Source organism: Dreissena polymorpha, chromosome 3 (genome assembly GCF_020536995.1).
Source record: "Dreissena polymorpha isolate Duluth1 chromosome 3, UMN_Dpol_1.0, whole genome shotgun sequence".
Classification (NCBI taxonomy): Eukaryota; Metazoa; Mollusca; class Bivalvia; order Myida; family Dreissenidae; genus Dreissena; species Dreissena polymorpha.
In genome coordinates, this window is record NC_068357.1 from 110,672,245 (window position 1) to 110,698,426 (window position 26,182).

At 33.5% G+C, this 26,182-nt stretch overlaps 1 protein-coding gene across 1 annotated transcript; it reads left to right on the plus strand.

The window, feature by feature from the left end:
- The first annotated feature begins 2,419 nt into the window (after nucleotides 1–2,419).
- On the plus strand, nucleotides 2,420–19,699 carry LOC127871008 (uncharacterized). Its single transcript, XM_052413623.1, has 10 exons — nucleotides 2,420–2,487; nucleotides 14,412–14,448; nucleotides 14,631–14,733; nucleotides 15,180–15,229; nucleotides 17,372–17,420; nucleotides 17,708–17,763; nucleotides 17,952–18,153; nucleotides 18,619–18,696; nucleotides 18,825–18,896; nucleotides 19,087–19,699. Exons 7-10 carry the CDS (start codon nucleotides 17,986–17,988, stop codon nucleotides 19,447–19,449), a joined length of 681 nt encoding a protein of 226 aa, XP_052269583.1. The 5' UTR covers nucleotides 2,420–2,487; nucleotides 14,412–14,448; nucleotides 14,631–14,733; nucleotides 15,180–15,229; nucleotides 17,372–17,420; nucleotides 17,708–17,763; nucleotides 17,952–17,985; the 3' UTR covers nucleotides 19,450–19,699.
- Nucleotides 19,700–26,182: the final 6,483 nt, after the last annotated feature.

Consider the following 26,182-nt stretch of genomic DNA (forward strand, 5'->3'; position numbering starts at 1 on the left):
TTTTTGCTTATTCCGCTTTTTCGTTAATGCTTTTTTGGGTGACTGGTAAAATGGAGTAGAACACACAATATATCAGACATAATCGGAATCAGATTGGGCTTGTGTTTTAATAAAATTGCAAAATGGTTTATTTGTAGGAACAATGAATTGTACAAGCAAAGTGCTCAAATGATGGAAGAGAGTGGGTCACTTGAAAATACAAACGACGAATTCTCGAACACCCGGCTTGCGGAACGCTTTGATATCGGTCTGAAAAAAAGAAGGATTGATTTATGTGAAGCACTTGGGGACGCTTTCACCGAAATTCAGTATCTAACAAATCTTTCTCACGTTATGCAGGTATACAAATCTTTTTAATATATAAACAAGTATTAAAAAAACATCGGTTAGAAAAAAGTAGAACATTTAATTATTAAATGCTCAAACCTAATATTATTGCATAAACTCTATCTATAATGCCCTCTGGTGGGGTGCAGAAACTTGACAAAAGGAGGGCTTGAACGGAAGAAATCGTGCATTAACAAGGCGATTCACGTGCCGTTCAAGCCCTGTTATGTGTTTTTCATATCCATAATCTGGTCCACATGCAGTTACTTCCCTTCTCCAGCATTCGACGACGGCGTTCGACGACTTTCCAAGCATAAATGGGGAACTGAATAAGCACCAGTTTCCTCATGCATGCATGGATAATGGCAATGACTATTTCAATCCACTTTTCAACTTATACCACATGCACTTTCTTGACAACAGCTTTATTGTATTGGCAACGTCAATGAAGTTAAGGTTATTTACTCAAAACTTTCAAAAGACTATGCTGTAAATTTAAGTGATTATGTACCTTAAACGATCCTGCTGTAAATTCCAAAATAATTCCTCATTTCTTTATTTGCGCGGCTGCATTTCAACTTTGCATTATTCCACTGTTTAAACACATTTTAAATCGTAAACTGCCTATCCGAAGGTAAAGCCTCGTCATTTCGGATGATGACCGAGTGAGGCATATGTAAAACACAACCTTGAACTGTATTGAAATAATCGAATTATTTTGTCGATGTCGAATGAACAAAGCATTGTTTTCAATGATATTTTAATTTATTTTGATATGTGTGATTTGTTTATGCAATAATAGCGAAAATACACATTTTCTCGGACATGATCATCTGCGCACTCGAGCAGGAACGGATTTTTCGAGCGCCCGCAGATGATCATGCCCTCGAAAACGTGTATTATCCCTATATTCATGTTAACTCTGATGGTTTCCCTTTTCTTCATATATCTACTTCAACATGTAACATATATTCGAACGTTCCAGTCGGTTTTCAAAGAATGTTCCCTGACTGTTGAGGAAACTGAGAAATATATGTTACAGATAGCGTAATATGCCAACGGAGACCATGATAAGGTTAGATATATTAGATTAGCGCCAACAACTATATATGCAATATCTTGCTATGACCATAGTTTGTGTCTTTTTTATTTCCCCTCTAAACCTAAACCATATACATTTTTTCTGCTAGAACCTTATATGTTTCGTGTATTTTTAAAATGCCAACATCCACTGTCACACTTAAATGTCGAATATGGCCAAAACGTACTACTTCTCCGGACAATAACTTAATCATGTATCAGGCATTTATAAATGAACTTGACACAGCTTGTCACTTTGTTGGGTCCCTAGCCCGAAGATTATGGTCGTATATTAATGTCAAAAGACAAATGCTTGTCAGGACTTTAAATTATAAAAAAAATTCAAACAACAAATGCGATTGTTGCCTATTGCGATTCAAGCCATGACCTTAAGGTCAGATGTAAAATGTAGGTCATTATACAGCTTTTTGGGCCGTTGTCTTTTGTTTACATAGTTTTCAACGCTTGCAATATCGAATTGGCCTGTCGAGTGCTGAACGCTATGCCCCCATATTTAAGGTTCAATGTCAAACTTAGAGGTCAACTATCAAACTTGTTCACAATGGATTATTTGTAGGCTTTACCTATTTCACTTGCATCAATCTTCCCTGTTAATAATTACTTGCGACGGATGTCTCGTACAACACTTGTTTGTCTATATGTAAATAAAAAATACAAACACTCTTAAGGTTGATGTTGCGTGTTAATGGCACGCCCCTTTGATGTGTCGAAACATATAACATGAGCGTATTCACTTCTTTGACATACATACACTTCTTTAGATGGCACGCAAATAAGTGTTCATCTGAACTTGAAGCAGAAGTTCTGAACACATTTAACAAATCCAGTGTGGAATAAATATGAAAATACAAGCTATAGTGCATACATTTATGTTATTCCATATAGCTTATTCTAATAAGTGTGTACCTTATGGGTTTGTCTTGTAAAATATCAATTCCTATTTGATTGACCAGACCATAACTTCAGAGGATGTATTTGCACCTGCAGGTGCGACGCGCCCTACGAGTTGTTCGAAAGCCAATTGGTCAGAAACACAGTACACGAGAGTGCGTTGTAAGGGTAAGTTTTGATTGAAGATGTTGACAGTCTTTTCACTTTCTTTTAAACGTTTCATCTTTAGCTCGACTTTTCGAAGAAAAATTAGTGCTATACCACTCGCCCCGTCGTCGGCGTCGCCGTTGGTTAAAGTTTTTTTATAAAGTCAAATAACTTTAACACTATCAAAGATAATTAAGTTAAACTTGGAATACTTCTTTCTCATAACAAGACAATTGTGTAGGTCAAGTTGCATAACTCTGTCAGCATTATTTTTAGAGTTATGCTCCTTTTTATACCTAGAAAATTGAAAAATTTGAAAAGTTTTGTGTTTGGGTCCACTTCCTAAAGTATCAAAGTTATTGCTTTCATACTTGCAACACATAATAACTATCATAATGGGACTGTGCAGGCAAAGTTATGTAACTCTGACTGGCATTTTAACAGAATAATGGCCCTTTTTATACTTAGAAAATTGAAAATGTATTTAAGTTTTGTGTTTTTGTCCATTTTACTCCTAAAGTATCATAGCTATTGCTTTCAGACTTGCTCCAGCAGCTGGAATTTCACTTCTTTATATTGGAACACTCGCTAACTATCATAAGGGGACTGTACAGGACAAGTTGTGTAACTCTGGTTGGCTTTTTGACGGAATTATAACCCTTTTTTGACTTAGTAACTTTGAATATTTTGTTAATTTTTAGCGACGCTTTTTTCGGAGAAAACCCGAGGTATTGTCATAGCCGGTCGTCCGACGTCCGCCGGTGCCGGCGTCGTGCTAAAACCTTTACATTGGCTTTAAAATCAAAGTGATTCCACCTACAACTTTGAAACTTCATATGTAGATGCACCTTGATGAGTTCTACATGCCACATCAATTTTGGATCAATAGATCAAAGGTCAAGGTCACTGTGACCTCTAAAAAAAAGTCTGACAAGCTTTCGCAGCCGAGCGTGGCACCCGTCATGCGGTGCTCTTGTTGTGTTTAGATACACTTTACTTCTAAAGTATCAAGGCTATTGCTTTCGAACTTCAAATACTTTCTTACTTTTATGAAGATACTGTACCTGACAAGTTGAATTTGACCTTGACCTTTAGATTACCTTGAATCCATAGGTCAAATAAATAAATTGTGCTTAAATTGCCATACCTTCTTTGTATAGGATCAGATTGTATTCATACTTTGACAGAAGAATACTTACCGGACATTCCACAATGAACTCCACCCAAACCATCCCCATGCCCCACCCCAGAATCCCCGCCCCCCCCCACAAAAAAAACAAACAACAACAACAACACAATTAGGTACAAATATTATTTTTTTTCCTTTTTTTCTTATTTTTGAAATATCATCTAATAAATGACCACACCCCTACATTCCCCCCTCTCCACACAAAGAAAGATGTTTTTTAAACATGGTAAAAAACACAAATATTTATTTTTATTATCTTAGTTTTGAAAGACCGCCCAACCATCCCACCCAAGCTTTTGCTATCAAACTTGAAATATAATCTTATTAGTTTGTTTTATGTCTTTACAAATGTTCAATAGATTGTGGAAAATATGCCTGAACTCAGAATCGTCTATAATGAACCACTTCTTTAAAACATATAAGCGAGAAATATGTTTCAATTATGGTCCTCTTCTAGTTAGAATATAACTTAATTACCTTGACTTTATTGAATATAACAATTTCCCCATGATGGCTTACGTTATACTGTCAAGCACTCGAAAAGTCTTCTGACAGCTCTTGTTTATTTTACATGCGTTTAAGTGCAACATATAGAGAATACATGGTTGATGCCGAGATGGAGAAAGTTTATCCGGTCAGGCTTAGAAAAAGAAAATAGGGCGAGCTTTAGCGAGCCCTATATTTCTTTTTCGGGCCGAATCGGATAAAATTTCTATATTTATCCTGCTTCATGCCGTTGACACATTTTATCAAAGACAAATGATTAATTGACATAACAATATAATTATTCTTGTCGAGCCTCCTTCATGTACACAACATTCCAGACCAACGAATAACTACCGATTGTGTCACGAAAAATATAGTTCCACTTTAAACTGTTCCGTTTAATAATTTCCTATTGAAAATATGAGAAGAAATGATATGAGAAAAAACGAATCGATAATGTGATATTTTTCTTGGTAAAAAATGAAAAAAAAAACATGCAGCAGCAAAACAAAAACTAAATGTTATTTACCTGAATGACAATGTTAATCCATTGCTTAGAATATAACAATGAATTTTAAACGATATACACATCCATTTTCTATTATTCCATCCCGTTGTCGAAATCCATTTTCTGTTTTCCGTCCCTATTATCGAAATGTATTTTAAACCACACTATATTTTGATAGCGTTTGTATCGAATACTAACCACTCTGACATAAAACCCGATTTACGAAATCGTAATCCTGCCGTAGGCTTAGCGAATTATTTTATTCCTATCGAAGTCAACAATTATGAATGACAATCACACAATCCGAAATACATTTATGATTCGTTCGATGCTTTTAAAATATTAAAAAAAAAATACTGTTAAAACCACAATGTCAAAATTGTTGTCTCTAAAATCCTTAGAGAAACTAGATGGCATGTTTTGTCTGAGAAATGACGTCACACTAGATACGTCATAAATTGCGTAATCAAGTAAATGAAAATGATTAATACGGAAAGCTAGTTCGGTTATATATATTTTAAAGAAGAAAAAAAATGATGATATATAATTTAAGGATAACATTCATGATGCGTCCCAATAAATTTCAAAGGTCAAATATTAGAACATTTTAATCGTCACAGCGTGCTTAGGAATACACTACTTCCTGTTGACCGGAGATAGGACAATGTATTCGACCCTGCTTTATTTGGTCAATTTTTGCAACAGTTGCAGAATAAATTTGTGATATGTGCATCACAAAATATTTTATTGTTCATTTATCATAAATTAAAAATGTTTGTTTTTTTACAGGATATAGTCTCTAAAGTGAAACCAGACGAATTGTTTACCAGTCATAATGTGCCTGATGCCACAGTCAGAAACATTCAACTATTTCTTTATGATTTGGCGGAAGTTTTCTGGCTGATGTGTATTGCTAACCCACCTTTAAAACTTAACTTTGATGTAAAAGGCATTGATTACAACTTTGTCAGCCATTGATTTATGGAATTCGCAACTATTGGGAACAACACATATTCTGATGGCGAACCCGGCGCAGTATATCTTGTTGCTTGGCCTTCTGTGGAACTTGAGGACAACAGTGGGTTTTTGAAGAAAGGCGAAGTAATTGTGTGTCGATAAATCGGAAAAAAAGCAAAATATTGTTTTGAATGATTGAAACAGTTTAGATGTGTTCTTTTACAGAAGAATCTATTTTGGAACAAGAGTTAAACATATAAGCTTTTCATTTATATATATATATATATATATATATATATATATATATATATATATATATATACTATACTTACGGGGTCAATATAAAAACGGGGTCTGTAAACAACACCGTGTTCTAGGCACCTTTAATAACTATGAGGGGGGTGTAGGGGAGGTAATGCAATATATATATATATATATATATATACTAATACATAGTGCCAGTTACGCGGTCTCGGTAGTTTTCCAACTATACTTACGGGGTCAATATAAAAAAAGGGGTCTGTATACAACACCGCGTTCTACGCACCTTTAATAACTATGAGGGGGGTGTAGGGGAGGTAATGCAATCAAAAGTCACAATTAGATCTTAAATCGACGACCACAATCACGTCTGAAATTGCAATGTTATATACCTCGCAATTCATTTCGCGATATATTTCCTGGTATAAGACGTTAAATTAACGACGTATTTTTATATAATAATATATTAGGTACCCCTATATACCTTAATTCGTGTTTATATATTTAAAGTGGGAACCCCATGACCTATTTCTAAATCAGAGACCCCGTACCTGGCCATATGTGTGTACAAATATATATATATATATATATATATATATATATATATATATATATATATATATATATATATATTTCACAATTGAATAAGAAATAGTAAAATAAGTATTACATTATTACTTTGCGTGCATAGGTAACTTCACACTATGCGTAAAATGTACTACTTGTTTCTGTAGCTTTATGGCATTATAGTAGAAATTGATTTTAATAATTGTTTTGTTTTAATCTTAGAGAGAGAAAGGGCGAGGGAGAGGGGGAGGGGGAGAGGGAGAGGGAGGGAGGGAGGGAGGGAGGGAGAGAGGGAGGAAGGGAGGGAGGGAGGGAGAGAGGGAGGGAGAGAGGGAGGGGGAGGGAGAGGGAGAATATTGAGGGACAAACATCTATTTTTGTGTGACCACGCATAATCCCATATATTCGTTTTTTAGCGAATTATGTTTTCGTTTTCGACCGCAGACTGACAACATGTGCAGGACAAATTAAAAAACAAATTTACAGTAGCAAAATCAAAGGAAGTTGATTTTGAGACATAATTATAACCGATTTTAATCTTGACACAATTGCATACTTTAACACACGCCAGAGCCGTTGCAGTGTTGTCTGATTTATAATTGAACGCGCTAATTTTTGTGTTTGTCTTAAGAACTCTAGACATGAATTTTTTGTAGTATTGGTTTAGATATTGCATTTACGTTTAAAACAAGAGTTGTAACGTCTGAATATGTGTTTCATACAAAACTTCGCATTGCCAATAAATAAAGAACGTGTCACAATCGTTCTTCTAATGAAGCATTAGAATATAATGGGTTGATAAATCCGTTCAGTTTAATAGTCGCGCTGTAGCAATACAATTATTAAGACATATTCGACAAGACTGTTCTTAAGAATACGAGATAATTAAAAGAAATAAAATAATACACTGAGTGTCTTATTTTTTTTTACTAATGGTTTCGTTATGAGCTTATATTGACCAAGCTTTATAATTATATATACTGTACTCCTATGTATTCGGTTGCATTACTTATACGATAGTACAGTTTTCTGTCATAACCTTTGTACATTATCAGGTTCTTCACGTAATACGTTTGCTTGCTTATTATCATTGATAGTGTAAACTTATATATTTATCACTAAATTTTGATTAAGCAAATTTGAAGTGACAAACAACTGCTCAGAGTTCAGCACATACAATCTGATACTCGTAATCTATTTTCACCGAATAAGTGCAGGTGATCATACCCATTTAAAGACACGATCCACATCGCTTCATGGAAGCATGTAAGAAAAAAATAATTAATTTAACAATCTCAATTAAATGTACGTATGAAGACAGATATTGAGCGCATCTGATGCTCTGAACGGGATTCCAATCTGGGACTTCCCTTTTCCTAGACCATCAACCTACCGCTGTTCCCCAAACATAAACTGACTGGCGACGTGTTGGGGACTATGACATATATAGCTATGTCTTGGGAGCGTTTGTAATTGCTTTATTTCATCGAGTCATGAAGGTTATAGTTCTTTTGCTCTAACTTGCATCACGTCATTGACTAAGAGTGATATTTGGTCCTCCAAAAATCAGTTACACCCCAAATGCTTTTTAATGGATCGTTTATTCGTGTGTGTATGTACTGTGTCAAGTGCTTTTGTGTTGTGTCAGACTGTCTTGCAATCGTTACAAATAAAGCACCTCGTTCTATGATATTGTAATAATTGCCTCTTGCTGATGCTGTCGACTTTACACTAGTGTTATTTTTTTAGATTAGTATATTAAAATCTTAAATGAACTATTTTACGAAAAATACTGTTAGAACACAATACGGTGCCATTATATGACTATTAATTTTTTCAGGTACATTTTGATATTTTACCAGTCATTTCTGTGAAGGACTTAAACGATTATAAATTATACTTGAATACTGCAATGTACTTTGATTTTATATTCTGTTTATGTCTACCACATATATATTTGAAAAAAGGATGACACGAACAACATTAATATTGGACTGTCACTTCATAAATCAATCGCTGTGGTTGTATTGTGTAGAATTGTTTTATTGTTGCGCGTTTTTTCAAATGTAGCTGTACGTTTAAGCAGGGACGTTCGTATGATGGTTTATCAACGAATTAAGTTTAGCGACATTTGTGCGGCGATACAGCAGCTAATAAATACGAGATAAATGATAACAATCATTTTGAATACAGTATTGATAATACAATGAGATCGTATGTTTACAACAATACTATCCAGATACTCGTATCGTATTACAGTTATAACGTGTGATAGCGATACGTAATTTGAGTTATAGTGCGTTACTAGTTCCCAATCATGGAGGTCATTAACCTTATGTGCATCGTGTTAGTTTAATAAACCAAAAAGCATTTAACGGATCCCAGTATATAAATTTAATAACTGGTTGTGTTATTGAATAGAATAATGCATTATTATTTTAAGCACAATCACCTTTTGTTTGAAACGACACGTGTTCATGTTCGAAAATGCGTATAGTGCGAACACTGCAATAACGGATTAGTTCCCTTGTCTAAATGTAGGACATTGTATGGAAATCAAAAGTACTGTTCTAAAGGTTGTTGACGATAACATTAATTGAAGGAAACTATGTTTAGACTCGGAGGTTCGTAATGTATTTGTGTTTATTTTAAAATGAGATTTCATATATACTGTATTAATTAATTATTTATGAAATGCATTACTTAATATATATCGAACAACTTATTGATTTATACACATGAACATTTTAACCCCCTTTAAATAGTCAAGCTTTATTCGTTTAATGGAATAGTTGAGCTCAAGTGTCCGTTTAGATTTTAAGTAAGCAAATGTTTGGTTACAGTTTGTATTTATTTCTTTAAACCCGATCCCCAAACGAGTTATATGTGTTTTACCAGAATTATTGATACAACACTCAGACACGGATTGTGCATTATATGATTCAGTTGATTAACATTTAAGCTTTATTGCGGTGTAGAAATCACACAGACAGGCTATACAGACGATTGCAACACCATAGAAATACATACCCTTGCGTAGAGGTTGTTTGTTGAATGGTTTACAGTTAATCGATTTGACTATACTGCAATGTGCTTTCACTTACCATAACAAATATCAACCATGATTGCTAAACTTGCCTACTTTTCAATTAAAATTAGATCTGTCACGTAATTACACATTGTTCGTTGATAACACACAGTAACAACCAAAGTTCATTTCTGATATCATCGCGATTTATTTATGTCGAATATTTCTCTTTAACACAACGCTTGCTAATGTACACGAAAATACAATTTTACAGCGCTGCAGCCAACATGGCCGCCACGTCAAGAAGACGTGACAACTCTCCAAGTTCTTTTCAAATCTAACCGCAGATTCTTTTTTACTAACTAAAAACACTGCATTTTATCCCCAGGTTAATTTACATAAAATCTACTTGTAATTTCCATTGGTCACACCAAGGTCCGGGCTTATTACGGATTGGTTGACTTATTAGAATGTTCTAGAAGGAACAATCTATTCATGTATTTACTTGCTTGCCAAATGCACTAAAATCTAATCAATTTATATTGGTATAGAGTAATCCCGTTATATTTGTCAGTGCCATAACTTGTGTATCCTATACAAATAAGGCTTTTCGGTGACCCTTTCATCTGTGCTGTTTCGATGACCATGTGTGTGTACTATTAATCTCGTGTCTATATGCTGACCCTGAACTCGTTGTTAAGTATATGGTCCTTCGATTCTTTTATCTAAATGACTTTTCATCTTATTGATCCCAATTATACCCCACTCTGGGTGTAAACGTATTTGTGTTCTTACTTGAAATAAATCTTAAATCAGGGCTTGGTTTATGTGTACTCTTAAATTATTTGTAAATGACAAATATCTCCCAAAAATGTATTATTAAATGCTCAAACTTCATCCTAACATTGCATATACATATTATTGAAATATCCCCTAATTAATTTCCATCATAAGAATAAACTCATAAGAATAAACGATATGTTATAAGCTGTTACATGACACAACTTTCCCCTTATTTTAATTATTTTAAATATTTTATGATATTAAAAAAAATATTATTATTATTATTATTTTACAAGCGTCTCTGCTGAAATAGATAACATTAATTATTGTTATACAATATAAATGTCAATCGGTATGTAGCGGAGCACATCATCTGTTGGTCGTTGGCCTTCAATACATCTGGTGTCGTCCATGTAGTATTGAAGTCGTCGCGTGGCGAATACGATGTTTATTTCATGTCATTGACGCCGTCCTGAAGATAAGCCAATTGTAGGTTCGTCCGTGGCGATTGGAATGCGTTTGTTGATTCAGCTCTGCTTTCCGATGTTTAACTTGCGTGGTCGATTGTCGTTTCCGTTGTTTTCATCGTTGTTGTTGTTTTCGTTGTCGTTTGTACTTTTGTTGATGGCCCCAGCGTCTTCATTTCTCTCGGGACATTAAGATCTTCTATTGGCGATAATGATCACGAGGTATTAACTATAGCAGTGTTCTCCTTGATGTCTTAGGCCTCGGAAGTATCATTCCAAATGCGTTATCTACGCACGTCAAACAGTTGAACGGCTGCATCTACTCTATAGTGTTTAACGACACAAGTATTGTGTCCAGTGTTGCGTCACTTGTTGTCCTTCGAAAACTTTTGGCGTTGGGTCTTCTTTTAGCAATAGAACCAGGTATTCACTTTGAGAGTAAACACCGTGATGTCCCATGCGTTTCACGTTGTTTGTTATTTAATTTGTTGTGAAAGACGTTGTTTCGCGATGTCATTCTTCTTTGGTTTGGTCTTCAAATCTCAATTTTCCATCTGCGTTGTGGTGAAATAAGTATCAGTTGTTCAAAATCATGGCAAACATTCATAAACATCCCCTTAAGTTATTCTTAAATACCGTCATGACAACTTAATAAAAGGTCTTAGTAAATACGACCTTTATAATCCCAATTACTATCCAAACACTCCTTTAAACATTACATAACAGCTCGATAATTTACGTACGTGCTATGAGTAAATTTGTGACAGGTATACGCTACTTTATTTACCTAGGGTATTGCACTTAAACAGACGTATCGCGGTCGTATCTAAAAAAAATCACAAATCTCCTGTGTATCATTATGTACTTAATGACCTTTACTATCGACATATGTACCTGGGCGCTCTTTAATACGCGCGTCGCTCTAAACAATTGTGAAAATGTTGATGAAAAAGGGCAGACTTTTTTTATATATGCATTCATAATACCAGAACATTTATCGGTATACTTCAAATTTCAAGTCTTGTTCTCCTAATGAACTAATCCCATAAATCTAATACCATAAGTATTCTTCCACCATGAGTAAATGGTAGGCTTCCATCATTTCGCAAATGATAGGCCCTCATAAACCTCTATGTACCTTATAGAATTTATTCAATAACAGAAATTTAATGCGCATATATCAGTATATTTTAACTGCACAGTATTCGTGACAGAACACATTAAATTTTTACTCAAAATTACTCAAGACCTTCAATATTACCGATACTCTACATACATTTGCAATAAACACAATTACGTATATACATGATTACATAATAATTTTTTTTGTGTCTGCCCTATTCATATTCGCAATCAACATTATTTTTCTTCTTACTGTGCTTACCCTCCTTATTTCTTTATTCTATTAATGCATAAAACCATATACAATTAGTCAAGTATACTGATTTTTTGTGTACGTCTCTAAATTCCCATTTATGTGCAGGTTTCTTTTTCATATCTTATATAAAATGACGTCAAAATCGGATACTCTCTAATGTTTATTCCTACCTTATAAGTTCCTTTAATATAATATCAAAATATTAAACTGCCTTAAAAAATCCTTAATTATAAAAATGTATACGCCTCATATATCCGTATTCCTATAATGTCAAATTAATGAAACATTCTTCAAATATTCTCATTTCCTCATACGTTCTTATTTCATGAAAACTTGCAAAAATATCAACAATTTAAAAAAATAACATCAATTATAAATGTATGTATATTATGCAAAATTGTGTCCGTACATAATTATATATTCTAATGATACAAAAAATATAGAAAATTCTTTAAATACCCTCAATTATTTGTGCGCATCTAATTTCAGTATTTCTATAACTCATAAAATTATGTAAATTTCAAAGACTTTCTTATTCATTTATTTAATTCTCAATTTACCGATATTTTTTGAAAAAATACTGATCAATGAAAAACTGTATTGATTTTGATACTTGCATCATTTCTCCGTACATGATTGATTATTTATTTAACACTTAACTACGTAAAATTCTTTAAATTAATTCTAAAAAATTTCGTTGTCATGACGCCTTTAACTTTTTATTTCTTTCTTGATAAAATTTGAAATAAACCCCTGTTTGCCATAATTTATGAAAACACTGACCGTTTTTTCCATCTGCGTTTTTTTCTCCGTTGGCCCGTGAAAGAAGTGGCACTTCAGGTTGATCCTGGCACTGCGCACCATAAAATGTACTGTGTCACGTAATTACATATTGTTCGTTGATAACACACAGTAACAACCAAAGTTCATTTCTGATTTCATCGCAATTTATTTATGTCGAATATTTCTCTTTAACACAACGCTTGCTTATGTACACGAAATACAATTTTACAGCGCGGCAGCCAACATGGCCGCCACGTCAAGAAGACGTGACAACTCTCCAAGTTCTTTTCAAATCTAACCGCAGACTTTTTTTTTACTAACTAAAAACACTGCATTTTATCCCCAGGTTAATTTACATTAAATCTACTTGTAATTTTCATTGGTCACACCAAGGTCCGGGCTTATTACGGATTGGTTGACTTATAAGAATGTTCTAGAAGGAACAATCTATTCATGTATTTACTTTCTTGCCAAATGCACTAAAATCTAATCAATTTATATTGGTATAGAGTAATCCCGTTATATTTGTCAGTGCCATAACTTGTGTATCCTATACAAATAAGGCTTTTCGGTGACACTTTCATCTGTGCTGTTTCGATGACCATGTGTGAGTACTATTTATCTCGTGTCTATATGCTGACCCTGAACTAATTGCTAAGTATATGGTCCTTCGATTCTTTTATCTACATGACTTTTCATCTTATTGATCCCAATTATACCCCACCCTGGGTGTAAACGTATTTGTGTTCTGACTTGAAATAAATTTTAAATCAGGGCTTGGTTTATGTGTACTCTTAAATTATTTGTAAATGACAAATATCTCCCAAAAATGTATTATTAAATGCTCAAACATCATCCTAACATTGCATATACATATTATTGAAATATCCCCTTATTAATTTCCATCATAAGAATAAACTCATAAGAATAAACGATATGTTATAAGCTGTTACATGACAGATCCAAGCTCATGAAACTTTGTAATCTGCAATTTTGCAAAATGTAATACGACTTCGTCCTGCGATGCATCTTTTCAGAAAGAAGGGATTTCTCGAAAACGTGTATTTACTTCATTTAAAAATGCCTAAGCATTTTTTAATTAATTTGATCAAGTGATTTAACACAACTGAGTAATTGTTGTTAAATTCATATGATATTTTCGTGTGTTAATATTTAATTTGAAGTGCAGGTTTATCCGGTTAATGTAAAATTTACCTTTGCGTGTTTTATGATAAACGATGAGTTTTATGTAAGGGTCGCGATTTAAACCGGTAAAATCCCTCCCATCAGTATGTACATGTATATACATTACCGCTCCAGTCCCATTATTGCTAAGCTAAGTCTGAGATTAGGCATGTCTTTAGACTGACTTAAACCCAAAAAATCTTTGCGTTGACCTTGCTCAGGCGGTGAACCCAGCTTTTCATTGTCATACACTTTGAAGGTTATTGGTCACGGGCCTTTGATAAAAGACCAACGGATGGTAGCGCGAATGTTCTCCTGATCATGTTTCTTGATTTTCAATATCTTATTTACAGATTGCTTGCGGTTGTGCAAGCTAGGATTTGAAGCAAGGTAAGAGTTTCCGTCTAACATTCACACATTTTAAGCAAACATGCAATTTTACCTAAATATCGGTAAATAAGCACATAAGCGTTAAGAGTACTATAATTAATAATATTAGTACTGCTATTTATCATTTTATACATATTTTTTACGAAATAGGTGGTTAAGACGCTTGAAGTGTATCTTTACAGTGAACCATTAAAGTTACAAAATGATTGGCTCGACTATAAGTCATTGCATCCTCGGGCAATCACGAGCCAACCAACAAAAGATCTTACAAACACAGTACGTCAGGTAAGACTGATATGACTTATCAACAATTAAGTATCCCCTCAAGTACTAGTAAGGCCGCCATCGTGCCAAAGAAATTTTCAATTATATTCTGGGCGGTAAACATAAAAAGCTTATTAGTTTAACTGCAATTTATTTTAATTGATCTTCCTCTTCAATGCAATTCAATGTGAATTCCAAAACAATGTGATGGAAACTATTGTGCATATGCAGCATTTGCTATTAATTCTAGACCTAGTGTGAGGTTAATACCCCAAACGCTTTTCTTTGATCGTTCCAATGCGATGATCCAATGTGTATGATTTGCCACAAGTAAATAGGCACTTGGACGATATTCTTATGATTAAAATACAAGAAAGGGCTATCGGAAGATATTTGCGGTTTCTTTCCTTATGATCTCTCTGTTGCTTATTCAATAATATACGTATTTCTATTATATGTACTTATAGAACCAAAACCAAATCCGAGATGCCAGTTCACAAACATTAGAAAACCAACGGTTGGTATTGAAACTACTTTAAGGGTATATATAATTGTGGTTGATTGAAATACATTGATTGTATTTGTCCGAATGTGTTTGAGTTCACTATGTTGCAAACTTTTCCATTAAAATGCAAATAGAAACGAGTATTTTAAGTATAGGGGACCATACTTGTACGCAATATATTTTCTGTTCGTGAGAGAAGTTTCCAATTAGAACTTCCACCAGATGCCTTTTAGCGCAAAAAGTAGCGCGAAGATACATAAGTCAAATACAAGACACGTTATCAGTAGTACGATAGACGAACAACCCTTTTAAAAAATGTATTATTATAGCGGTTACATATTAAAGTTTCAATAAAATCTACGACATGCAATTTTGTAACTACGATAAAGCCATAAGGTAGCATCCTCCTTATGAAGATATGCCTTACTTCAACTTAGTATTGCTCTCTATCCGCATACCACATTTAATCAACATAGCTTAAGAACCTTTTAAGGTATCGCATTATCCTGATTATTGTTAACAAATATTTCCGTAAACATAGATAGCAAATGCATATTTTGTCTGACTTAACACTGAAATAAGTTCCCTATTTTTCCCTCTATTAACATACCAAGTTTCATCAACCTAGCTGAAGGTTTTCTTAGTTATCGCAGGATCTAGATTCGGATGGGCACACGGACGGGCTGGGTTTTAACCGATAGTCCCATCCGGTAATGTCGGTAGGGGACTTATGATAGAAAGTCTTCACATTCATGTCGTATTGAATTGTACACACATATGCATTGTTAATTAAAATATTCTTCTCTTTACATACTAAATTTACCCGGCATTGTTTTGTTCTTATGCATATATACCTCAAGTATATTTTCTATAATATCTTTCAACAGATTTTACTCAATCACAAAACGTTGCGAACAGTATTTCAGAAAGTATTGTTGTTTCGGGTTATTATAAACTGTGTTATCAGCATTCAATGACCATTCTGCCTTCTGATAGAAGTTGCACGAGAAAAACAGACTATTTAAATTAAACCATATATAAATGCATTATGGAATTAACTGCGTTTACAGACAGTTCACTCATCATTGCAGTACAATTAACGATGGCGTAATATTACTTAAAATGTGTGCATGATTAAATTAAATACTTAAAAGGTATTTTCTGTTTACATCAAAATACGGTAAAACAGAGAAAAAAAAAGATATGTGATAATGAGGACAAACGAATTATATGCAAACCGACGGTACCGATACCTATACTCGTGTATTTTATACTGTAATTTTACATGTTGTCGATTGAATACTTGCACAGACAGATTTTTACCAAAATGTACAATATACTTCCTATACGCTTTACTCAGTAATGTTCTGGGGATTTCTTTAAAAACGCCCAATACAATATAACCATAATTACTATTTCCAGTCTACTGGTTTGAATATTCTCGTATATTTCATTGGTTATTGATTTTTTTTCAAAACCTACATTAAACAGTTGCGCCAAAAAAGCACACTAACAAAAGCAGGTAAGGCGTGCCCAATAGACGCCTTTTGTGAATACAGTAAATAATTTCAAATGGATATTTTAGGATAACACGTAATAATGAACTACAAGCTGTGACGTTTGAAAAGTTCATTTTTGAAATATGTTTAGTTGGACATTTAGACAAACTAATTGATGATTTGTCTTTTCATTTAAAATATAATCAAGAAATGGGTTTTCCCCATTTCAGTCATTGTAAGCTGGTGAATCAAACATATACATAGGTATGAGTGTGTACATGTTGAACGAAACATAATTAGAGCTTTTGTAACATATAATGAGACCTCGTTGAAAATATCTTCAGAATTTAAGAGCTGGAAGAAAGGTAAACTTAGGGTGAAAAAAATTAATGCATGCACTTTATAACGTGTAGCTATATATATGTCGTTTTAAACTTAAATCTTTTGAAGAACTTAAACGACTATGGACAGTATAACGTTGAGCTACGTCAACATTATTTGTATGTGTGTTTGTTTTTATTGATTCAAACTAAACAAATGCGTAATAACGCACTGGCTATGTTTATTTCAGACAAAAACAATATATGTTCACTGTGAAATTGATGTTTTAGTAAAGTAACGACGTTGCTTTTACCTACTAAATTACTTATTACAGATGTAACTCCCCGGAGGAAAACATCAGAACACATCGTAGCAGCTATGAGGTGGCATCTAAATACGTTTCTATTTGAACGTAGAGTACACACTATAATTTCGCTAAAAATGAATTTAGATTAAGCTTTTTAGATTTAGTTATTAACAATGTTGAATCTTCAAGTTGGTTGGTAACATATTACAATAAGCTGTTGAACCAATCCCAATTTAAGGAGCGTTATTGCATTTATATCAATATGTCATACTAAATAGTTTTTTTTGGATAACTGCTGCTAAGTCCAAATCAAAGTATGTTCACCACATAAAGACGATATAGTGTATTTTTAATTGCTTTCAGAATGGTTTGTCGGTAAATGCTCAACTTCAATACGAAAATAATGAGCTACAGAGCAAGTAAGTGGCAATATGTAATTATACTTTATATTGACACTGATAATTCATTGCATAAAATGTTCACCAATTTGCTCTAGACTATGTATTTGTATGACTTATTTTAATTACATAACTTGTATATGTATTTAGGAGATAAATGTTCATTTCTTTTTATCGATATTCAACTTCCGGCTTTTTGTATTCCGAAGACTCAATGCATTCTATGTAACTGGCTCGCAATCTATGGCAAAAAGTGGAACATCGGAAAACACCAACGACAAGTATTCAAACACACGACTTGCTGATCGATTTGAAGGGAATGTCAAAAATGTATGGTTGGATCTTTGTGACCGTCTTCACGACACCTTTCCTGAGTTGGACCGTCTGAAAGCATTGTCCAATATCATTAAGGTAACAATGTGCATCGTGGTATTCTCAAAGCAACGAAGTCAACGGATCTGATATAGATATATATCTATACTTAAGATGTTTGTCAAGTATTTAATGTATTTTCGAATTTTTTGATCAGCATTTATAAATAAATAAATACAATATATACACATTTAACGAGTGTCAATTTTAATTACAATAATGACCTTTTGGTCACTCGACAAAAATGTCAATGATTATTAGAAACAAATCTTTATAAAAAAATATAACTTAAAAAGTACCTTTACAAACTGAACTTTCATTTTAAGAATACAAATTGCGATATTAATTACTAGTAATGTTTATCCGATTCACCATCAAAATGTCACGAACGACCTGAACTCTGAGACTCAACGACAATAACTCAGTTATAACCATACCATAACCTATCTATGGATTATAGATTGTGTGTAACACAATAATGATATTTTCATCTGAATGTTACAGACTGTATCGACCAAATGTATGGAGAAGGCTGATGCAGATATTCAAATTATCACTTCAAGCTACACTGTGGATAAGAAGGTTTGATATATAGTCACTTCCTTGTAATCGCTTGTTATAAATACATTGAGAAACATATATATATATACAGAGGTAAGAAATGCACACTAATGCAGCTTGAATTGAGCCTTTCAAAACTTCGCTTTCAGGAAATGAACAATTTCTTGGACCTCCGGAGACGATGTGGTCAAACCGAAAGTAAAATAAAGGATGTTGTTGAGGTAACGACAGCGTAGTTTCAATAATGCATATTGTTATCAGATTTGTTATTTGTATATTTATTTTCTATATCTGACCGGATAATGTTTAGCATAAATATAATTATTCAACAAGGTAAACTAGTGCACGGAATAACACCTGAATGAGTGTCGTAAAATACCTTTAAATGTACACTTGATTAAATGTTTGCAGGAAATTGCTGATCTGGTATGGAAATATGAAAATGTGGAAACAATAGTAAAAACAAATAGTGCAAATCAAACAATAGTTCTCGTGCGTAGATTTATTAAGGATATGATCGAGGTTTGTTGGTTGATGTCCATCTCTCAGCCTCCGTTGGTGCTCAATTTTGATGTTGAAGGCATCTTGTATACCCCCGATGCCAAACAAAAGTTTACCGAATATTCGACCGAGGATGTGATAGATTTGGATTATGAGCCAGGTACCATTATTCTGGTCGTCTGGCCGTCGGTAGAACATCGAGACAAAAGTGGATTCTTGAAAAAAGGAGAGGTTATAGTAGTTCCGAGATGTGATGTGGAAGTTACAAACTGAAAACAAATTTTTAAGTTCCTTAATGACCATAAGAATATTCAATATTTGCCCATGCGGATCTTTTGTTCAACATGTGCTAAGGCATGACATGAATTCGGGTTGTGTTCCTGTTATGTTATTATGTTATAACTTTCCCTAAACTATTTTGAACTGTAATTTAATGGTATGGTGGCTGGTTATATTTGTATTGTAACAAACGTATTGGTTGTACACCTCTATTGTTATTTGAATGAATATATATTTAATGCAACACTTTAGTTTGCTTTTTACTAGTCTCGAGTTATCACATTTTGATTATCATTTGTTCAATTAACATCACACTTTGAACAAATGGAGCTTTATCGGAAAAATATATGTTAATTTAATATATGTTAAGTTTCATAATATTTCGTTATTCTGGCATGACAAATAGAGGATATTTGTTGGATTCGGTGGAATATCGATTTTATTTCACGAGTGATCATAGAAAACAATATTTTTACGATTGGCGCAGCAACGAGTGAAAATATATATTTTCTATGATCTCGAGTGAAATAAAATCGATATTCCATCGAATCCAACAAATTGTATTTTTATTTTATGCTTTGTTTCACCGTTTATTTACATTGTTAATGAGTTAAACTGGATACTTTCGCTGGATTTATGACGTCATTTCGTTGAACAAATGACGTCATTTCACAGTAAAACAGTTACAAATATCGATATTTTTCACTGTTATTTTTCACTGTTTAAAACAGTGGAATACCAGTTTTATTTCACTGATATTTCTCTATAAACCACCGGAAAGCATAAAATAAAAACAAATATTTATAATAATACCTTGTAGAACCATTTTTATTGTTCGCTCATTCGATATGATGTTATCGATGAAGTCGCCTTGGATTTGCGTATCCAACTGCCTACAAAATAAAGAACAAAGACATACATGATGTAGGGGAATATGCTTAATTCACTAGCCCGGTGCAGCGTGGATCTCGGCTATAACATTTAAACTTCGGTCAATATTGAAAAAACTGAGCCCTCACGGAAAGAACACGACTAGCCATTTTTTGAAAGCTGATGATAAATAAAGTTGAATTGTGTAGTTGTTTAACATAAACACCGCAGCACATAAAGTGATATATGTAATATACTGGCGAAAGTCTAGTAAATGATTAATTGCCGCAGTTAAATCGTGTTTACCCTGCAATGATGTCAACTTTATAACTGTTATTTATTGATATGTTATATATAATTGAGCTTTATAGATGTTTGGTTGACATTCAGTAATGTAAAGGAATATGAAAATTTAAGATGGTAAATCATATATAATTAGCGTGTGTTTGAATACGACATCTTTCGGTTGTGGACAAAGGAGGCAAGGAGTTCATACGAGCTTTGCTCAGAACCATTCACATCTTAGAGCGGAGGTTTTCCTGTAATGTATTTAATGAAAACAGTCTTTAAAAAAGGATCCAAATTGAATTTCATGAACACCACAGAGCAATAGAAATGGGCAAGTGTACTACACGTTTGATGGATCAACTCATTGACTTCATCCTCATATTACCTGGTAAGGTTTTCGGAAAGCGTCGAATTTTGTAGGTGAAGAAGAAACTAAGACTGTAAGACACATTTATCGGTTAGTTATTTTATGAACTATCTTTAATATACTTGTCGTTATAGATAAAAAAAAAGTTATACACTTTGCTTCGGCTTGAATGGATTTTTGCTCTGCAAATCGTGATTAATATTTAATATTATTGTGTTTGATACCATGCGTTCCGCGTCATCTTTCTTAAGCTCTATATAAAACTCATCTTAACTCTGCATAATTGTACAACTGTTTATGTCAAGGATAAAACAATTTAGCTTTGTTGGATTAATTTAAATAACAATGGAAGAATGCGAACAAATTTTATTTGACGTCACAACAATTTCCCATACCAAACGCGAAAGCCTTCCGGCTATTTATTCCTTTGAAGACTAAAACAATAATTATTTTTCACAGTTATAAGATATTCTGTATTATGTTATATGTGAGGTTCTGCAGATCGCAGTAAGAATTAGACGGCAGCATATCGGTCAGAATGAAAGTCAATAGAACAAACATTATCGGCGCAATATTTCATGTCCGTATGTTTCTTTTAGATAACTTACTATTTCCATATATAAATGGCACGTGTTTTTGTTCTGAACTGTACTTTATTTCATAACCACTTAATACCCTTACTACACCGACGTTAATATCAATAATGCAGATTTTAAACCATTATTATTTTTGCATTACTTTGATAAATAGTTGTGTTGACCTTTGTCATCAGACGCATATTTTAGAGCATTTAGTTTTAAAATAATTATATTTGTTTAACCAAATATATATATATATATATATATATATATATATATATATATATATATATATATATATATATATATATATCCTAGCGTTAACATTTTCCGATAATTTAACAATAGAAATCGCCTTAAAAAGTTTTCTTCTGTGCTTATTGTCATCTTTTCTGACACTGCATCATCAAGATGAATGTTCTAAATGTAATTAACAACGAAAAACGGGAACAAAGGAGCAAAAATAAGGGAAGTTAACAATAAAAACAAACGGATGTCAAAAACTGTAAAAAAGGAAAGTGCGACACCGGTTTCCGATAGTTCCATGATTAGTCATATCGTGACGTCATTTCAAGCACTGACTTACGAAACAGCGGTGAAAAATGCACTAACATTATAAACACATTCAATTAAGAAACAATATTCATTGAAATAGCAACTATAAAACAAACTCAAAACAAGAGATGTGTTTGTCAGAAACACAATGCCCCCTATTGCGTCGGCCGCTTTAAAATAAAAGTTCAATATATCATTTGGCAGGATTAGAAATTATCTCTCTTTTAAAGCTTATAATTCCCTTGGATTGTATTTGTTGACTTTTGACCTTGGAGAATGACCTTTACCTTTCATCACTCAAAATGTGCAGCTTCATGAGATACATATGCATGCCAAATATCAAGTTGATATCTTAAATATTGCAAAAGTTATTGCAAAACTTTAACCAAAACTTAAACCAAGGTTAAAGTTTTGGGACAGAATGACAGACAGACAGGTTGACAGACAGACTGGCCAAAAACAATATACCCCGACCATTCGATCCGGGGGCATAAAAACTTTAATTTAACAACATGGGCATTTGAAAGTAGTGTTTCTCCGGACTACTCTGACTGGTGTGCAGTATTTTAGGTGTGTCCAGTGTTGGCATACATCACATTGCGCCCATGTGTAAATTGCAAGAGAATGACCATCTTTTGAAGGGCAGTAGTACTTATTGCACACGCAACATCATTTCTCATCGTCAATCACATCGTCATCTACAGACATGGAGTCATCATTATAGGTCTGTATTGCACGTGATGGTCCTGCTACCTGACTGCCTGTAGTCGTTGCTTGCAAGTTGACAGGCGACAGAGCTTACAACAAAACAGCAATGTCGTTACCAAACATCAAAGCTGGACACAAGTACCTTTTTACAAAAAAAACAGGCGGATAGAAAATATACCACCAACACAAAGTGCCCTAAAACAACACACTCAAAGAGCAATCCTGCAATCCAGTATTTGGTACTCGTGTCTGAACACCCAAATGAACGTCCCGTCACCAGCATCGTTCGGTTGGCAGTCTGACCCTGAAACAGATGTATGGATGCCACTCTGGACAGACAAGCCATTGGTTGTGAAGGCGTTGAAGGAACTTACAAGGTGTTTGTGCAAAACAGACTGTCAAGCTTAAATGCTCGGCTAGCTGTCGCTGCTCATGTGGTATACGATTTATGAGAAAAGGACCGTTGTTTATATAACCAATGTATGACAAATTAATTAGTATTTTAAGCATACTTTTAACGAGAAACTCATTGCCAATTGATAAACAGGTACATTTACTTAAGACTGAAATATATTCTGGTGACTGATTACTAGCACATTAGCATTTCTGTGATAATGATATGAAAACTCCACGATGTGATGGATTTTAAGCATCTGCGATACGTTTTCAGATTATCTGTGATAAGTATATTTTGAAGGATTTGCAATGACAGTGATGATGCTTTTGTGATATATGCGAAAGATGGTTTGTTTCTGATAGGTATATTTTGAAGGATTTGTAATAACAGTGATGATGCTTTTGTGTTTTATGCGAAAGATAGTTTATCTGTGATAAGCATATCTTGAAGGATTTGTAATAAAAGTGATGATGCTTTTGTGATACATGCGAAAGATGGTTAATCTGTGATAAGTATATTTTGAAGGGTTTGCAATGACAGTGATGATGCTTTTTGGATATATGCGAAGGATGGTTTATTTGTGATAAGTATATTTTGAAGGATTTGCAATGACAGTGATGATGCTTTTGTGATATATGCGAAAGATGGTTTATTTCTGATAAGTATATTTCGAAGGATTTGTAATAACAGTGATGATGCTTTTGTGTTTTATGCGAAAGATGGTTTATCTGCGATAAGCATATTTTGAAGGATTTGCAATAAAAGTGATGATGCTTTTGTGATACATGCGAAAGATGGTTAATTTGTGATAAGTATATTTTGAAGGGTTTACAATGACAGTGATGATGCATTTCTGATATATGTGAAAGATGGTATTTCTGTGATAAGTATATTTAGAAGGATTTGCAATGACAGTTATGATGCATTTGTGATATATGCGAAAGATCGTATATCATGGTATATCTGTGATAAGTATATTTTGAAGGATTTGCAATGACAGTAATGATGCTTTTGTGATAAATGCGAAAAATGGTTTATCTGTGACAAGTATATTTGGAAGAATTTGCAATGACAGTGATGATGCATTTGTGATATATGCGAACGATGGTTTATCTGTGATAAGTATATTTTGAAGAATTTGCAATGGCAGTGATGATTCATTTATGATATTTTGATGGAATTGCAATGACAATGATGATGCATTTGTGATATATGCGAAAGATGGTTTATCTGGGATAAGTATATTTTGAAGGATTTGTAATGGCAGTGATGATGCATTGTTGATATATGGGAAAGATGGTATTTCTGTGATAAGTATATTTGGAAGAATTTGCAATGACAGTGATGAAGCATTTGTAATATACCGGTATGCGGAAGATGGTTTATCTGTGGTAAGTATATTTTGAAGGATTTGCAATGACAGTGATGATGCTTTTGTGATATATGCGAAAGATGGTTTATTTCTGATAAGTATATTTCGAAGGATTTGTAATAACTGTGATGATGCTTTTGTGTTTTATGCGAAAGATGGTTTATCTGCGATAAGCATATTTTGAAGGATTTGCAATAAAAGTGATGATGCTTTTGTGATACATGCGAAAGATGGTTAATTTGTGATAAGTATATTTTGAAGGGTTTACAATGACAGTGATGATGCATTTCTGATATATGTGAAAGATGGTATTTCTGTGATAAGTATATTTAGAAGGATTTGCAATGACAGTAATGATGCATTTGTGATATATGCGAAAGATCGTATATCATGGTATATCTGTGATAAGTATATTTTGAAGGATTTGCAATGACAGTGATTATGCTTTTGTGATATATGCGAAAAATGGTTTATCTGTGACAAGTATATTTGGAAGAATTTGCAATGGCAGTGATGATGCATTTGTGATATATGCGAAAGATGGTTTATCTGTGATAAGTATATTTTGAAGAATTTGCAATGGCAGTGATGATATATTTATGATATTTTGAAGGATTTGCAATGACAATGATGATGCATTTGTGATATATGCGAAAGATGGTTTATCTGTGATAAGTATATTTTGAAGGATTTGCAATGGCAGTGATGATGCATTGTTGATATATGGGAAAGATGGTATTTCTGTGATAAGTATATTTGGAAGAATTTGCAATGACAGTGATGAAGCATTTGTAATATACCGGTATGCGGAAGATGGTTTATCTGTGATAAGGATATTTTGAAGGATTTGCAATGACAGTGATGATGCTTTTTGGATAACTGCGAAGGATGGTTTATTTGTGATAAGTATATTTTGAAGAATTTGCAATGACAGTGATGATGCATTTCTGATATATGTGAAAGATGGTATTTCTGTGATAAGTATATTTAGAAGGATTTGCAATGACAGTGATGATGCATTTGTGATATATGCGAAAGATGGTATATCTGTGATAAGTATATTTTGAAGGATTTGCAATGACAGTGATGATGCTTTTTTGATATATGCGAAAGATGGTTTATCTGTGACAAGTATATTTGGAAGAATTTGCAATGACAGTGATGATGCATTTGTGATATATGCGAAAGATGGTTTATCTGTGATAAGTATATTTTGAAGGATTTGCAATGGCAGTGATAATTCATTTGTGATATTTTGAAGGATTTGCAATGACAGTGATGATGCATTTGTGATATATGCGAAAGATGATTTATCTGTGATAAGTATATTTTGAAGGATTTGCAAGCAATGGCATTGATGATGCATTTGTGATATTTTGAAGGATTTGCAATGACAGTGATAAGGCTTTTGTGATATATGCGAAAGATGGTTTATCTGTGATAAGTATATTTTGAAGGATTTGAAAATATCTCACCTCCTACAAAAATGACCTGATCCGATTGACTAAGAGCGGTCACGTGCCCATGGATTATTTTCCATGCACCCCGAGTAATTTCCATACTACCCGAGTAATCGAGTAGTCGGCTGAGAT

Bases quoted from the DNA above. Each gene is read 5' to 3' on its own strand.
- LOC127871008 (XM_052413623.1), top strand. From the start codon at position 17,986: ATGGCAAAAAGTGGAACATCGGAAAACACCAACGACAAGTATTCAAAC. The intron at 18,154-18,618 runs GTAACAATGTGC...TGAATGTTACAG, and splicing joins CATTGTCCAATATCATTAAG to ACTGTATCGACCAAATGTAT. The intron at 18,697-18,824 runs GTTTGATATATA...CTTCGCTTTCAG, and splicing joins GCTACACTGTGGATAAGAAG to GAAATGAACAATTTCTTGGA.